At 40.7% G+C, this 17393-nt stretch overlaps 1 protein-coding gene across 1 annotated transcript in view; it reads left to right on the top strand.

Annotated features, from left to right (window-relative positions):
* Positions 1-17393, top strand: part of THSD4 (thrombospondin type 1 domain containing 4) — a 658049-nt gene that overhangs the window by 44880 nt on the left and 595776 nt on the right. The window contains exon 3 of the mRNA XM_030578300.1: positions 3428-3497. Coding sequence (XP_030434160.1) covers positions 3428-3497 — 70 coding nt within the window. The remainder of the gene's footprint in view (positions 1-3427; positions 3498-17393) is intronic.

The following is a 17393-nucleotide window of genomic DNA, read 5'->3' as shown; positions in this document are numbered from 1 at the left end:
TTCTAAAGTGCACTAAGATGTTGCACATTAATTGATCTGTGTGTATCCTGCTGGTGTGCATTAAAGGTTACCTAGGGCATGGTGCACTTTAGAAATATCACCTCCGTAAAGCAAATTACCTGACTGTGTAGATAAGCCCTTAGTTTGCAGCTGGATTCTTTGTGGTGCACTGTGTTTCATCATCTCCATCATTTTTGTCTTTGCTTTTGAAATTCATCAGACTACTCGGTGTTCATAGGACCAAGTTAATTTTTACTGTAAATTCAGTGGCCTCAATCCAAGTGAATGCAGAGAGAGGTAAAAGTGGCCATAAATTGCCTGTCTGCCTTCCCAGATCCTAGGGCTTCCTAGGGGACACACCAATCTCTGGTGCAAATAAGAGCAGCCAAAGGACTGTTCTAATTTAGGCTAATTTATAATGGCCACTTAAGAGGCATTGTGATGGTGAGGCTAGACACAGCAGAGTTTCTCTGAGCTTCATTGTCATTGTGGTCTCCTTAAGGCTGGGTAAGAGTGTGACTGTAAGCACCCCTGTAGTCACACTACTGTAATAATCCTTGTGTAAAATATGCCTTGTGCGGTATGATATGAAAACTGACTCACCGATCATTAAAATTCTTGCGTGATGTACATATGCAGTGGGCACTGAGAGTTATAAATATATGCTGGAATTACAGCCAAAGTGCAGATAAACCAGATATGTCAGGGGGAGTTGGTAAACTGATCTTCCCTAAACAAAGGAATGTGTTTTCCCTACTGGGAATTACTTTTTATGTACTTTAAAGGACAATGAGAATGTATTTACATATCACATAAACATACCCAACGAGCTAACAAGGGGTGGAGGCAAACCTCATGCTAACAAGTGAGTGAGGAGACAGCGTGGTATCTACACCCAGCAGGAGAGGGAAGCTTGGTCTGGGTTTTACTTTTTGGAAGAATCCATTTAAAAGGTTTACTGGTTTATTAAAACAGTTGGCTGAATCTCAGATGTTAAGCAATTGAATCAACTGATCGTATACAGTATTACTGTATTAATGAAGTGTATAAGTGAGGTCTTCGCTGAAAGCTAACGACACACTAATTAATATTATTGTGAAATGTATGTATTAAAAGTATAGGAGGAAATATGGATACTTAATGATATTATGTTTTAAAGTCTGTGGAGAAACAGGTTCCCTCTCAGACAGGAGGGCAGGCAGCTATCTCCTGAGATTAAGCCAGGTGTGACCAAAACCGATGGAAGCTGCATTTAGGCAGAAATCAGTCAAGGGGTGGGAAGGCCACAGGAAGGGGAAACATAGCATGAAGTCATCCTGCCTCTTGGAATAGTCATTGGACTTTGGAAGATAAACAAAGACAGAAGCCATCTTTTGCATCTATAACTAGACAAACACACAGAACAGAGCTCATGCAAGCTGAGAAAGATGGGTCCTTCAACCAAGGGATGGTTGAACTGTCTGGAAACTGATTATAGGTGAGAAACTTGCATAGGTAAGGTTGTACCTTGATAGATTAAGTTTGACACTTTTTAGATCTGAGTTTTCATTTTTATTTGCTTGTAACCCTTTCTAACTTAATCATAGAAGTGTGAGACTGGCAGGGTCCTTGATAGATCATCTAGTCCAGTCCCCTGCACTCAAGGCAGGACTAAGTAATAATTAGACTATTCCTGACAGGTGTTTGTCTAACCTGTTCTTCAAAACCTCCAGTAATGGAGATTCCACAACCATAGGCAATTTGTTCCAGTAATTACCCTGACAGTTAAGTTTTTTTCCCTTATATCCAACCTATACCTTCCTTGCTGCAATTTAAGCCCTTTGCTTTTTGTCCTATCCTCAGAGGTTAATGAGAACAATTTTTCACTTTTCTCCTTTTGTACCTGAATTCCGTTAAAATCCTGTCATCTTTTGTAAATAAACTTGTTTTAACATTAATCTAAATTACCATTGCTGTGTTTGAATTAAAGTGAATCTTAACTCCGGTTAATGTGGCAAGCTGGTTGGTTTTGTGTCTTTAGAGGAACAAACGGACCTTATTTCTCTGAGCTGTCCAGGAGCGGGCTGGACATTACAGGGCGCACTGTTTTGGGAAAATTTGGGACTCGGAGTGTGCTGGCTGTAACTAAAGCTGGTGGAAGCCAGCGTGTGACGGTGTGTTGCTTCAAGCTGCTGGGGTCAGAGTCTGCTAGACCAGGGCTGCAGCTATACACAGACAGTCAGGGTATGACTCTCCTGCTTGTAGGCTGGTTGAGAGCTACAGCAACAATTGTGAGGCACCCAGGGTTTCAGGGTAGGTAGTGACACAACCTCTCAGTGGTCTGGATTGCACCCGTGAACCGAACCCCATCACAGAAAAATATTAGGTGCAACTGGTGTGCTTCTGACTAGCAATCCCCTTTGTGCAGCCTTTTGAGCACCACAAAATAGCTGGCAGCAGGGCCAAGAATGAGGCCCCTCACTGAGCTAAATTTGGACCCATATAGATGTGACAAGTAAGCCCCTTATTGATGGTGGATCAGTGTCTGCCTGGTTGGTGGAAGAAGGGCCAGAGAGGCTCAAAAGCAGCTTGGACTTTGGGGCCTGTAGCTCCACTTGGAGTGGGGAGCAGAGGTTGCTGAGATGCTATCTGCAAATCTTTCTCTTTGTTGACATGTCATGGATGGAGAGAGGCAGGGGGAATAGGCTCATAAACATTGAACCATGTATCGGGCACCTGGGTGTGGTGAGAGTCTCTGGAGAAAGTGACGGGTGAGTTGTCTTGCTGCCCCCAGGTCTTGTGCTATAAAGTCTAGTCAGTCTCCACAGCTGACTGGAGAGGAACCTGTTCCCTTGCAGTCGTGGAGGTTCTGTGCATGTCCAGTGCTTCCTCAACACTGTTTTACACAACCGTACTGAGGAGGGAGGAGTCATGTCCCAGGAAGGAACTAAGAAGTGGGGTTTGGTTTTGTTTGTTTACAGTTAAATTTTCCTTCGCACTTTCGAAAATCAGGGGAAATATATCTGGGCACCCAGAAATGGAGGTGCACAAAATTAATGGAATGCTTCTGAAAATGTTAGCTTTCATCTTCATTCAAGCATAAAGTGGGATACAGTTTGTAGTAATAAAACTGTGTGTGTGTGTGTGTGTAGTTGTGTGGCTTACCCAATACTACTCTCTTTATTATCATGCTGGTAAGTTGCTTGGTATATTTTTTGCCTTTAAGAAGGACACATGAACACAAGCATGCTGCAGAAATACATGTTATGTGGTCCAAGAAATGTTGTGTTATGTGGATGTTTCAGGTGAGACTACTCATGTCAGTAAATTTTATTCAAGTGCCTAAGCTTTTGTAGGCTCAAGCTTTAAGACAGGTAGCTGGGGTATGTGGTGTGGTTCAGTGATTATCTGCAATACATACACAATCAATATTATTTATTTTTTGCAGACTTCTCAGTTTCATAGTGGTATTAGGATTTCAACTGGTCATCCCGCAGACATCAATTGAGCACAGAAAGGTGAGCTACAGAAATTCGGGTTTTGTATTATTAGAAGTAATACGTATGGTGTGTTACTGTATATTTCTTGCACTAACTTGGTGCAAATACCTCTGCTTTTAGGCATTATATGCAGGATCTTTTTTAAAAAAGATGGGAGGCTGGCTGGCCCTGTGCCCTTGTGTTGGTTGGCATACTCTGTTGCCAGATGCAGATTGGATTCCCAGTCCCCTGCTGGGAGAGAGAGTGACTAATGCCTTCCATACTGGGACTAGTTTGTGGACTAGTGTTGGATGGGCTCTGTTATTCACTCTCTGCAAACTCAAAGAAGTGGCCTTCAAGGTGGGATCTTAAAGTGCAGAGAGGAGGGGAATGTCCCTGCTAAAATGACATCATAGGGAGGAAGTTTCCCCAACCAGCTAGCCTTCTTCCCTAGAGGCATGTTCTTCCTTGCCATGTCACTAAAGGTGATAATTTGACAGAGTTCACTTACTGGGCGTTTCACCATTGGGAGCACTTTGTGATGTAGTTTCTTACCAGTTTTCTGGGATGCTTCTGGTTTTACATGTTGTCCCTTACATGCAACAGATCATAGGGTTGCCAACCCTCCAGATTTAAACTAGAGTACTGTATATGGTGGATTCTCTGTAACTTGAAGTCTTTAAATCATGATTTGAGGATTTCAGTACCTCAGCCAGAGGTAAGGGGTCAATTTCAGGAGCGGATGGATGAGGTTCTGTGGCGTGCAATGTGCAGGATGTCAGACTAGATGCTCATGATGGTCCCTTGTGGCCTTAAAATCTATGAACTTCCCCAAACCCCTCTGACCCCACCTATCAACTGCCAGATAACAAGACTGTTGTTAGCTGCTCAGGCTAAGAGAGACATCTTTCTAATTAAGTGTAAACTCTCAGCTTTGTCACTGGGGAAGTTGTTCCTGCTTGTATGTTGAGATTCTGGTGTATGTTTGCTGAGGGAGTAACTTTGTCCCCCTGTCAGCAGCTTCTACGTGTATTTCTGTGTTGAGCTCCTTTTGTTTCTGTAGACAGAAATTGCAGAACAGCAGATATGTTCGGAGAGAGGTTTTCTGCAGTGGAGCAGTAACTGTTTCTAAAATTTTAGTGAATGATACAACTTAACATTGTTTGGCATCTTTCTTATGTACTCTTACAAGGCTTTATGGAATTAAAAATTAGGGTACACATTAAATAGGTGGATCTGAGCCAGTCTCCGGGAATAAAGAGACTGTTTAGACACTAGTCCTTATGCATGCGCCTTTGGCATATTCATAAATCTTTGGTGCTTTAGTCTGTGGTGCTGGAAATAGTATGACTGCCAGGGGTGAAAGTAACTTAAAAGTCTTATTGGTACGGGGACCCAGCTCTGGGCCCTCGGGCAGAAGGAGTGGGGCCTCAGGCGGAAGGGATGTGGTTGGAGCTCAGCCTCCCCCAGCCAGCCCTTCCATGTTGCTGGGGCTCCGGAGGTGATTTAAAGGGCCTGGGCCTCTGGCCACTGCTGCAGTAGCAGCATCTGGGAGCCCTGGGCCCTTTTAAATTGCCAGGCCACGGGACAGCTGCTGCTTTTGCCCCCATTCCCCTGGGCAGGGCAAAAGGGACAGCGTGGTAGCCCTTTAATGTCAGTTGTGTACGGGCCTATACTGGTGGCCACATCTTACTGGTACGCTGTGCCAGCTCGTACCAGCCCACTTTCACCTCTGATGATTGCTCAGTTTGCACCTTGTGCAGTTGTTTTTGGCTCTGAAAGGTAAAGACAGGAAATATACTCTGGAGTCCTGGATGTGAATACTTGGGTGAATGTTCTGCTAAAATATTTGGAAATAGTCCAGTTATTTTCTTACTCTGAAGTTTTCTGGAAAGTGAAGAAACTCCCCAAAGCAGCTGATGGGAATCCAATTTAATTGCACCTCAGTGCAGTTAACCCACTTACAGTGCAGCTGAGACCTTGTAGTTTATGACTTTATAGGCAGAGGTTTTGGGTGGTGTTTCTCTCTCTCTCTCATTATGGGAGGTCTTACTATTTTATTTTATTCTTTATTTCTCTTCCTTAACACCCTTTCCCTCCACCCCTCCCTCAAAGGTATCAGTGGTAGGAATGTTTTTTTCCTTCAAAGCAGCTTGGAATGGGTTCCTGCTGGGTTGGAAGCTTACATCATACTTTAGCTTGTTTGGAAGTAATATTGCTTTTGAACTAAAGTTCACCTGTAGTTTTCCCATGTACACTAACATTTGTTTTAATTAACTTGAGTCACTGCTTTGGATATGTTTCTAATAGGTTTCGGCTTATTGGCTGTGTTACTATTAGGAGAGAAATGAAAGTCTGGTCCTGCATGCCAACATACAGTAAAAAATATTTTAGAAGAGAAAAACTCTTCTTCAGCAAATCCTGCAGGAGCTGAGCTGAATAGGTTACTTTGCTCAGAAACACAAAAATAATCCATTTTTGGCACTCTAGCCTAAATTGAGCTAGAGAGGAAAATTAGCCAAATTACTTAAATAGTGCAGAAGTGCAAATGGAAACAGGCTGTAGGGACAACAGTGCTAATTGGGAGAGTTTTTCTTTTTGTTTGCAGTTTCTTATTCTGAACTTTTGTTGCCTTAAACAGAAGTTTTGCTCTTGATCAGAAAACATGTTAGTTGCAATTGAATTTCACTTAGAATTTTTGTGGTCACTAGAAACTGATGAGCATTGTTAAATTTATAGGGGCCAGACCCCGTGAACTAAAAATGAAGAACATATTCATGTGACTTTAGGAGCTAACATGCTGTTTTTAGTAGAGCTATTTGTACTGCTCTGCTATTAACTCTGAATCTGAATAAAATAGAAAGTTCAGAGCTGAGGATCCAAGGCCATTCACATCTCTCTAAGCTATTGTTCCAGGCTGTCTGCTGACTCAGGAACAGTTTTTACATTTGAAAATGTTCCTTAACTCAGAGACTTATCCGTAGGGTAAAGCACAAATGTTTGCATATTCATATATTCCATACATATAATATGCACATGCAGAAGAATTTACCACTGGAACAAACATATGGGAAGAATCCACGCTAGCCATTACAAATATAGTGAGTACCTCAAGTTAATTAACAAACTATTAGCTAGATGCTCAAAAGTCTAGTGAAGATGAATTATGGAGAGGTGAGAGAAGTTTTTTGTTTCTTTCTGAGTGAAAGCTTAGATTCTAGAGCATAGCTTGACAGCAGCAAGAGTTAGATTATCAGCAAATTTCCCATCCTTTAAGTTGTGGGATAGAACTGGTGGAAGCAAGCCACACGCTTTTTTTCACATAATGTTTGTGAAGAATGTTATCCCTCATCTTTTCATCAACACTTGTGACAATCAGGGATTATTGAACAGCTTTATCATGGAGCTCTGAAAATAGTTTTCATATACACAGAACTGTAACTACTTTAAGCCTAGCACCTTCCAGGGCCTACAGCAAGTGCTGTGACTGGAAAGCTGGAAGATTCTCCTTTCCAATTGTATAAATCTCCCGTTTCTAGACCAAGTGAGTTGTGAGATATTGGACCTTTAAATATCTCACAGGTACAAGTAATGATTGGCCTGGAGTCTCCAGGAATTAAAAAAATAATCTTTAATTCCTGAAGATTGTCATTTGATGAAGTTTCCAGGAATACATCCAACCAAGATTAGCATCCTTAGATACAGGACTTAACTTTGTCTTTCCTAGCCTTGGGGCCCAGTGTAAATTTAGGGGAGGGAAGTTAATCAGACTGCCTACATTGGGGGAATCGCTAGTTGCTTCTTTAGGGCTGCTTTAAGGCCCCTTTTTTGCTGCTGGAATTATGCAAAAGGGACTTAGCCAGGGCCATGGATCTGTGCTTATGTGTTCATAAAAATAAAATAAACGCTGTGCAGTGACAAGAGCATCATTTTGGCATAGCAGCATTGATCCTGCAAGGTACTGAGCTCCAACTCCTACTAGGGGTTGAGTGCTGATGGCTTCCGAGAAGGAGTTCAGCAGCCTAAACGATCAGGGACATGTGATCATCACTGACAGGGAAAGAAAGAGTTTTATTAAAATATTTTTGACAGATGGCCTGAATTTGGTAGTGACTTAACCTGAAGAAGCCTCTCAGTTCTAGAATCTGAGAGCCTGATGCTGATCTGCTTTACCTCAATGTAAATCAGGAGGAGTCAAGTTGCATTAGTGTAAAATGGCTGCAAGTGAGATCAAAATTGGGCTGCGAGTTTCTTTGAAAGTACATGATCTCAGCTGAATTCCCAGTGGACAACATTCTCTGTCTTGAACACTGAGCTCACAGCCAACAATGGATGTGCTCTTGGTGTGAAAGATTAGGCACAATTAGGAGGAAGTCTCAAGCTCTAGTCACACAAAGACTGTGCTAAATTGATTCAGAGCAGTTTACTTTCTCAAGTGTTTAGAAAATATTTAAGTCCCTTCAGATGTGGATGAAATCAGTTGGTGGGGTAGTTAAGCTTCTCAGGCATTGTAGCTCTCTGCAGTGACTCATGGATACAAAAGTCTTCTATTTCCAGGGTTTTTAGCCCTTTAATCTTCACAGGCACAGATGTTTTGGCTCGGTTTTTTTTAATACAAAGAACGGAAACCCAAACCATTTAATCTGGTAGTATTTACGCTTACCATGTACTGTAAAAGTCAAACAGTTTACTGCATCTCTGATTAAAGGCTTCCAAAAATGCATGGAAGGATTAAAATAGCAGAGCTCGCTAACCAGGCAGACATGTAGACATTGTGTGGTGATGTTTTAGTTGGCCTGTGCACCATTCTTCAGCCACTCATCAGAGATCTGAGCAACTGCTATCTAGAAGTGCTTGGACTAGTTTGTCAGGCACTCCTGAATAAAAGCCACAAATATTCAGTGTGTTTCTTGTAATTGTCATTAAATATTAATGCTGTTGTTCCAAGTGAACTTGTATAATGTAGACTCTGCAGACTTAACTTAAATTGCTGGCTATAAATTGTGTCCAATATATGCATGGCCTGCATTACATATAGTAGTCAATTCATTAGAAATCAGCTGGGATCAGATCTTTCCATGGAGAAGAGTAGAATGGCGAGAGAAATATACTGTGGCCTTGGATCAGCGCACAACACTGACAGTAGTGAAAAGTGAAGTGAAAAAATCATCTCACTGTTACTTTGCGTCTTCTGCTACTTGTGTCCACCTGTTCTCTCTCATTTTATACTTAGACTGTAAGCTCTTCATGGTAAGTTTTTTTGTTAGGCATTTGTACAAGGGCCTAGTGCAATGGGGCCCTGATCCCCGAGTGGGTCCCCATTGTGCTACTGCAATATAAATAATTTATATTGCCACTTTATGACCCAAAATTATTTATTTCTAAATATTTGGCTTGATTGATTCTTGACCTGACCCAGGAAAAATACGTTGACCTCTACTAGTCCTCTAACCACTACCGTACTTCCTCTCTTTCCTCATGACCTTGAGATCCCTAAATTGTTTAACTCCCAGCTAGCGTAGATGCTACATCTTGTGTGGTACAAAGAAAGAAAATATCCAGTGAGGCTCCTGAGCCACCAGAATCCCAGTTTAGAGAGAAGGGAAATGGTGCAATGTGTTCTTAGTAAGAAGTCTTGTTTCTAAGAAGCCTTAGAAATCGCTTACCCTCCTCCCTGGGTCTGACAGAGCTACCAAGTGATAGACTGGGTTGAAGAGTTACTTGTTCTCCCAAGGTTTTGAGGAGGAGAGGAGAGCGAGCTGATTTGAGGGAAATAAATGTTAGTCATCTTGGGCTAAATGCGTAGTAAGGATAACTCAGCTCACTGGCACGAGAAGCATGAATGAGCCAGTTGTGGCTCTCTGAAGAGTTGAGGCCAGTGGGGTCATGCAGAAATCACAAAACAGAGGTCTCTGCCCTTGAGTGCAGGTAGTGAGAATTTACTAGATTACTACAAAGATAAAGCTAACATGTTCATTGCTGTGTGAGGTGTTTACCCAAGTGTTTATTCCCATACCTGTTAAGTTTTTTAATATGACCAAATATTATAAAATATTAGGAATTTTTCATTTATGAAACATTACTACATCTTCAGTTTCATGCACAACCAGTTAGATGTGAAATATTTCTGGCTTTAAATATTAGTGTCATTTCCTCTTTTGGGACATTCTCACATAGTTTCAATAACTGCTGTCTAAATCTCAAGATGTGGATCTTGTTTCTTGCTTGTCTAATGGAGGCAATGTTAGAAATTGCACTGGATTTTTAATAGCTTATGGACTGCTGGTTGCAGTGAAATTTTTGATTCAAAGCCAAAGTGATTATACATATTGGAAATATATGAAGGCATCAGAAACTGCTTTTCTGTTCTACAGGCAACCTATGTCAACCCACCGAGGGCATATTTCATGAAATATAAACAAACGTTAACTATAACATGGCATAAGGGTGAAAGGCCTTTGAGAGCTCTGGTAAAGATCTCTAAGTATTATTAGTAAACAACGAAATAGTTTTAGGTTGTATCAATGGAATCTGCCTTAAAAGCCGGAAAAGTATTCAGATTTCCATAGAATAACTTAAAATCCCGAAATCCTCAAAAGTCGGGAGATGAACAATGAAGGGATACAGCTACCTAACTCAAGCCACATATTCTCCCCATATTATTAACCAATGTGACTTATACCATTCCACTCAGTCTCAACTTTGCTCCCTTATAATTTACATAAATATATGTAAAGTTAGAAAGATGTGAGTAGGTGATTGTAAAATCATCACTTACTGTTTCCACCTCTGATTTACACCACCCACTTAAACTTAACATTGTCTGCCAGTAAAATTTTCTAAAGTATATGCAGTAGTAAATATAATAGATGGGTTTTTGATAATCTCCTACTAATTCATTTCACCTTTTTGCATATTTGTACAAATTTTCTTTGAGGCAGTATTGGTACTGCATGAGTATTATTTATGTGTGTGCAGGGGTGATGGTGATGGAGTGTGTGGCAGTGGAAACTGGCTGGCTCCATAGCTGTTCATTTCCAGGCTTTTCCTAAGTCTTTTGTAAAGGATTCCCCCCCCCCCAAATATGTAATGTGTTTTAGGGACTGTTGTCTGGATTCTGTGGAAATGCACTTTTAACCTTGTCTGTCTTTAAAAAAAAAAAGTTTAAAAAGAAAAGGAAGATTTGTAAATGGAAAAAGCCAAAAGTTTAAACTGGGTTGGCATTTAAGATGAACAGGATAAGAGCCCTTCTTGACAGAGTTTGTGGCCCACCAAAGCAGAGCTCCCCTCCTCTGGCTGTAAGCGTAAGAACAGCCATGCTGGGTCAGACCAAAGGTCCATCTAGCCTGTCTTCCGATAGTGGCTAATGCCAGGTCCCTAGACGAAATGAACAGAACAGGTAATCATCAAGTGATCCATGCCTGGTCGCCCATTCCCAGTTTCTGGAAAACAGAGGCTAGGGACACCATCCCTGCCCATTCTGGCTAATAGCCGTTGATAGACCTACCCTCCATGAATTTATCTAGTTCTTTTTTGAACCCTGTTATAGTTTTGGCCTTCACCTATATTGCCATGGTTGACTGCTCAAGGGTGTGAGCCATGTGACATTCCCCATCTATTGTATTGCTATGATTCCTTAGGGACATTTTTTACAGTGAAATTTAATCCTGGAATGACTGGTTTTTGCACCCAGCACCAGGATTGAAATTCTGCTCCAAAGGGAGTTTTGCCATTGGCTTCATAAGGCCTAGGATTTCACTCAAGGACTCTTCTCCAGACTATAAACTCTCTAGGGTGCTGGTGGTGGTGGTGGTGGTTTGTTTTTTTTTCTTCCCCTCCAACCCCCCATCATTTGTACAGTGCCCAGCACAATAAGTCCCTGATCCCTTGTTGGCAACTTTAGGTACTATTGTAATGTCAATTATAGTTGCATATAACCCATTTCTAGATGCTTTGGTTTCATAATGTCTTTGAGAATAATATATAAAGTAATAAAGCACACACAATCTATCATATTAAATTTTCTTCTATAATATATGCTAAGATTGTACACATTAATAACAATGCTTTAAAGTTTACATTTTACTAGGAAAATAAGAGAACAAAATACTATATATGTGCAAGTTCTGGGAGTTAAAATTGTAAGAGAAACTAAATCTTGAAATCTCTTTATCTTTTTTGAGTGTTCTGTTTCACATTTTTAACATAGTATTAGGATGAGCGTGTGTTCTTTTCATTCCCCTGAGTTTCTCAAGAGAAAAACCAAGAGATGTGCAGCTTGCAAGCTCTGTAGCCTTCATGAATGTAACTTTGTCCATAGGGCCGGTCAAGAAACATTTTGTAAAATAATTCCAAGTTTTGAAATTGTTTAACATGAAACAAAAATGAGACCTTTAGAAAACTCATTTTTTAAATACTGTCCCCTCTACCCAAATAGCCAACAAACTGTTTGGGGTACTCACTCCAAATCAGGCTGAGCAGGGAGTTGAACTTGGTTCTCCCACATCCCAGACAAACATCCTGAACACTAGGTTATTGGCTATTCTGTCACTCTGTTCCCCTCCATCCAGAAATTCAACCCTGGACTTGATGAAACTATTGTCCATAATATTTCTTTAAAAATTTTCAGTCAGCTGTATGTGTCAATTCCTTACATTGCAGCTATTTGCTTTATGTACTCAGTATGCATTGCCAGAGGAACTTGTAAATTTCTCTGAAGCTAATGAATTTATGGAACTACTATACAAAAGTGCTGTAAATTCTTTGGTCTGGAACTCGGCAGCTGGCTGCGTCTTTACAAGACCCAATACCCCTTACTCTGAAGTGATTAATCCTCCTGATCTTACCCTCTCTTCCAGCATCAACAGCTGAGCCTGTAAATTCCCCTAACATACAGGGTTAATTAGCTGCCTGTGTACTACATCAGCCTTCATGTGCATGGTTAAGAACTTGAATTTATTAAGGTCAAGAAAGTGTGTGTTGGGGTTACTGGCCCCTTTAAAGGAAGATGGGCCCAGACCCACATGTGACTAATTAACTGCATCCCAGCTGAGGCTGTGGGGCTAAGGGTCAGTTGATAGCCTGAAAAGGACCTGGTTCTTATAAAAGCAAGCACTCAGCTGGGCTAGAGCACTGTCAGAAGGCTTCTCTAATAGGGGAAAAGAACCCAGCTACTAAGTGACTCCCAGGTAGATGGCCTGGAACATAAGAACTGAAGGAGAAGATAGGTGCCTGCAGGAAGTCCCTGAATCAGGGCACAGATCTGGAGGGGCTGAGACAGGGGAGGAACATGTCTCTGAGCACTGTAGCCAAGGGGGGGCAGAGGAGCTACTTTAGCTGGATATGTTGTCCAGGTATTTGGCTTAACCAATGAATTAAGGCAAGTCCCTGAAACAGACTTGGCTCTGGTTTTGGTTCTTTCCTTGACTGATGAAAGAGCCCACCAACCTGCACAAAACCTAATGTTAGGTTCTTAAATAAGTAACCTGATTCTTCTGAAGTGCTGAGCATTCAGCAGCTCCTACTTAAATCAACAGAGTTGCACTTGCTTAAGTTGGGGTTGAGTTTGGTCCTGAGTTCTAGTTCATGCTTCTATTTCAACCTGGTTAAATAGTTCCTTTCATCAGTTTCAACTTTTGCAGATATCTGCTGCTAGTTATACTTAAGATGAAGACTTCTCACAATATCAGTCCAGCATATTAAGTTTCCCTGACTGCATATTTCATAATGTTGGGGTATGTTCATAGCCTTTTCCTCTGTTGCTATAGAGAGAGAGAGACTTCAGTTTGTTAATCTTGGGCACATTTTTAGTCTTATCTTGGGCACAGATCAAGTCTCATGATTATACTTGGGTGGGTTCAAATACAGCTGAAGGCTGTGTGGGATTTGTCCTCTAGCTTAAGAGCTGTAAAAACACAAACACTCATTCTTTCAGTTTCAATTAAGAGATACTGGTGACATGGTCTTAATGACCCCTCTCTCAAAAAAGTATAGTTTTCTACCACAGAGTAGAGGGTGGTGTGGGATGGTGTCAGTCTTACCAGTATGAGGTTGGGAGAGGCATGTGAATTACAAATGTATAATGCAAATAACCCTAAATACATGCTGATAAATCTTTACTATTCAACTTCATTATGTATTCTGTATACGGGTCATTTCAGAAAAACTGTTTTAGGCGTTGTCTTTAGCTCCAAATAAGATAGTCATACCTTTGTAATTAACTAGAGTGATTTTATTGAATAAAAATGATTAAATAAAACACAAATGAATTGAGTTAGTACAGTTCCTTTTTACAAACTGTCACCAGCACCTCTTTGTTGTTCAGTTTGGTATCCACCTCAGCTCCAGAGGCAGCTGATGGCTTTGAACTTTGCCATACTCTGTCACAGCACTTAAAGGTCACAGCTGCATTTAATGCTCCAGACCCCACAAATGTGTTTTAGAAACTTTAAAATATTTTATAGGGACTTTTTTTTTTTAAATATCCCTGAACCTATAAAATGAGGTGCCTTAGTTACCAGGAGTCCCACTATACCAGGCATAGAGGGATTTATTAAATCCCTGTACACTTTAAGGTTAGAAGACCCTTTTCAGATCATTTTAGAGGTGTTTAAACCCACAAATTTAAAGTCCCAAATCTGAGTCTTTCCAGGACCAGTGTGTGCTGGATTCTGTTGGTGCCTGAGGACCTCCCCTTTTCTATGTTGCAAAACCCCTGTTTTACCTCTCACGAGGGCTACAAGAGACCAGATTTTAAACTTATGAATTTTTAATATGTTGAATCACACCCTGATTGTGCATTTGTAATTTTTTTGAGTGGTTACATAAAACAGCTGTTCAGGTGTCAGTCTAAGTTACGGTAGTCCCACATGCCCGAGTAATTCTCATCCAAACTATGGCTCGGATTTCCAAAAGAGCTTAAGGGTATTAGTGGACAAATCGTATTCAACTGGGTGCCTAACTCTAGGGCTTTTGAAAAGTCTACCTTTATTATTATTTAGTAATAATAAACTGTGTTCAGTATGCATTTCCCCTGCACTCTGCCCACTGCTCCATCTTTGCTGAGGCTAATTGAACAGTCTAAATCTCTGAGCTGCTTTGAGCAGCCACTTGCTTTCCCCCAAATATGGAATTGCCAACAATATTTCTCTTAGCTGATGCCCAGGACAAACAATTATCTGTTTGCTGTGACATATCTAATATCTCACAACCCAGCAGAGTAGAAATGGGAGATTTATACCCCTGAAAGAGGAAAATCTAGCCTATCTCTGTTTGCACTTGCTTCTGGCCCTGGAAATTCCTGATATTTTGGAGTTTAAATTAGTGACATTTTTATGTGTAGAAAAGCTATTTTAGGAGGGTGAGGAGGGGAGATTTTAGAAAATCCCGAAGCTGCTGTTTGTCTGGATTGCAGCCTTTGTTTCTGAAAGGTGATATTTTTTTTTCATGAGTAAAAGTATTTATTAATTTTACTTGTGTCTGAATTTGTCTGAGAGTTCATGCAAGGTGTTTCACTCGTACGGTATGTTTTCCTCTGAACTCAGTTAACAAGTATCACAAAAGCCAATATGAAGGAGTAACATGTGAAGGAAATCACTGACTCTGTTTTCTTACTCACATACAACCGACTGATCAGTCTTTAGTGTGTTCTGTTTCCCTGCTCATCCTCCCCTGTACAGGTGTGCTGCAGAGGCATGGCAGAAGACTTCACTCTTACCCTGTACCCATTTTCTGGTTGCATGAGAGCAGCTTCAGGCAGCCTGCTACCACACTGTAGCAGAGCTGGTGGAACTGGAGATGGGAAAATGTTATCTTTCTGAAAGGTTTACAGATCAGGGCTGCAGCCTGGAGTAGCATGTATTGCAGCAACATGAGGTCCCAAGTCTGGAAGCAGGTTGGCTCTGGGGGTTCAGGTTGTCCCACAACTGCATTACATGAACTTGGAACCCCACATCAAAAAAGCTTTTGGTTCCAGGTGCATTTACAATTAGACTGGATAATACTAGTTAATATACAATAGGAAGCAATCTTCTCTTTGGGAAGAGGGACTAAATGGCCTAATGGATTACTTCAATTTGTTGAATCTGTAGACAAATGGATTTAGGTTAGTGGAGAAAGGTACTAGTTTCACCATGTGTTTCACATTCTCCCCTGACACATATGCAAGGGAGGAAATAAATGTTATAAGAACTCTAGATAATTTTAACTGCAAACGAAAGGTCATAGTTATAAAGAAAACAAGGCTCCCACTATCTCTTGCTAGGTTCTTCCTTCAGACAAATACATATTACACAAGGGACAACTGAAGTCTTGAAGGGAGAGTAACAGACATGGTTAGAGCACAGGATTCAGAGCCAGGGACCTCTGAATACATAGGTCATCTTAGGCTACGTCTACATAACTCTGCATTTAGAACTGGGGGTTGGTGTGTGTGGGTGCATTTAGAACTGGGGGCAGGTGTGTGTGGGTGAATGGCAGCACATGCTAGTGTGCTGTATGGTAACTGTGGGTGTGAACTAAAAGGTACATAGTTTAAATTAACGTAGTTCAGTTTAAAGAGGTCTGTGTAGTCCAAACTGCGGTGCTTATGTACACGAGCCCTCAGACTCCAACTCCTTTGCAGCCTTGGGCAAATCAAAATCTGTTTTCCCAATCTGCGAACTGGGAATTATGCCCACTCAGTTACCTGCTAGGACTGATGTGAGAATTTAGCTAATGTTTTTAAAGTGATTTGAAGATGAAATATGCTATGTAAATGCTGTCAGATCTGCTATCTAAACTTCCCCTTTTCCCAGAATTTCCCCAACCTGTGTGCGTAAGTCTCATTAATAAATATACCAGAGTATAAGACATGTTAGACTTTTTTGTTTATTGCCTTCTGATTTAAATACCTAGATTAAAGCCCGTGGTGCTATCTCAGCAGTAAAATTAGACATGAAGGTGAGTGAAACTACTTTCCTGCTGCCTTTAGCCAGTCAAAGTTTCATTTTGTCTGAAACAATTCTTGCTATATTGAGGTCTGACAGACGGGAGGATCTTTCTCTGGCAGGTCAACACTTGTCACTTTTATGTCTGTTTCTCTTTCTACGGAACATAATGGATCATTTTTAAGTGGTTGTTTGAGCTTGTTTGCGAACTGATAGACTCTAATCATTGTCTGGATGAATGCCTGTGGCTTTGCAAAAAGTTGCAGTGAATCACCATAAAAATGATGACTAAGCAATCCAGACAAATTAAATTTGATGTTTCTGATGAGAATGAATGTTTACTTCCATGACAAGGAAATTTCACTGCAAACTGGGGCGGAGTGCAAGAAAGATGATGGATGATTATCTTAATCTAACGTGTGACAGTTTTATATTTATGATAGTGCTGTGTTAACTGAGTGTTTATATATAAATAGTAAGTGTTCAGTGAAGAAACTGAAAACTGATGAATGATTTAGTTGTTTGGTCATATTATAAGCCAGTGCTTTTCTATTATTGGAAATAGATGCAAATATAACTGCCAGAAACCAGTACCTTGTTGCATATTGTTCATAATTTCAACATTATGTAGTTATTTGGTTGTACAGGCAATTGAATTTAATAGGCTGATGCCAAATGGGCTACCCATGGAAAAAGAAATATTAAATACAGAGACATCTGCTCCTGTTTTCTAAGTAACATTGCAGAAACTGAGAACACATCACATTAATACAGATGCTTTTTATTATTTGCTAGTTACAATTTAATGCAGGTTTTTTAATGTGGCTGGTGATGAAAGAGTGAGAAGAACCTCGGAGGGGGGGAATGTTTCAGATTATATAAACCACAGCTGACAGTTACATAGTCCACCACAAACCCTGTTCTGGCTTGGGTTTTCATTTTGTAGTAGTGTATTCAAGCCATATTTGCAAACCACATTCCACTAAAGCCTTCCCATGTTTATAGCTAT

This window comes from Gopherus evgoodei, chromosome 10 (assembly GCF_007399415.2).
Source record: "Gopherus evgoodei ecotype Sinaloan lineage chromosome 10, rGopEvg1_v1.p, whole genome shotgun sequence".
NCBI lineage: Eukaryota > Metazoa > Chordata > Testudines > Testudinidae > Gopherus > Gopherus evgoodei.
The sequence above is the reverse complement of the archived record's forward strand: the minus strand, read 5'-3'. Positions and strand labels throughout refer to the sequence as shown.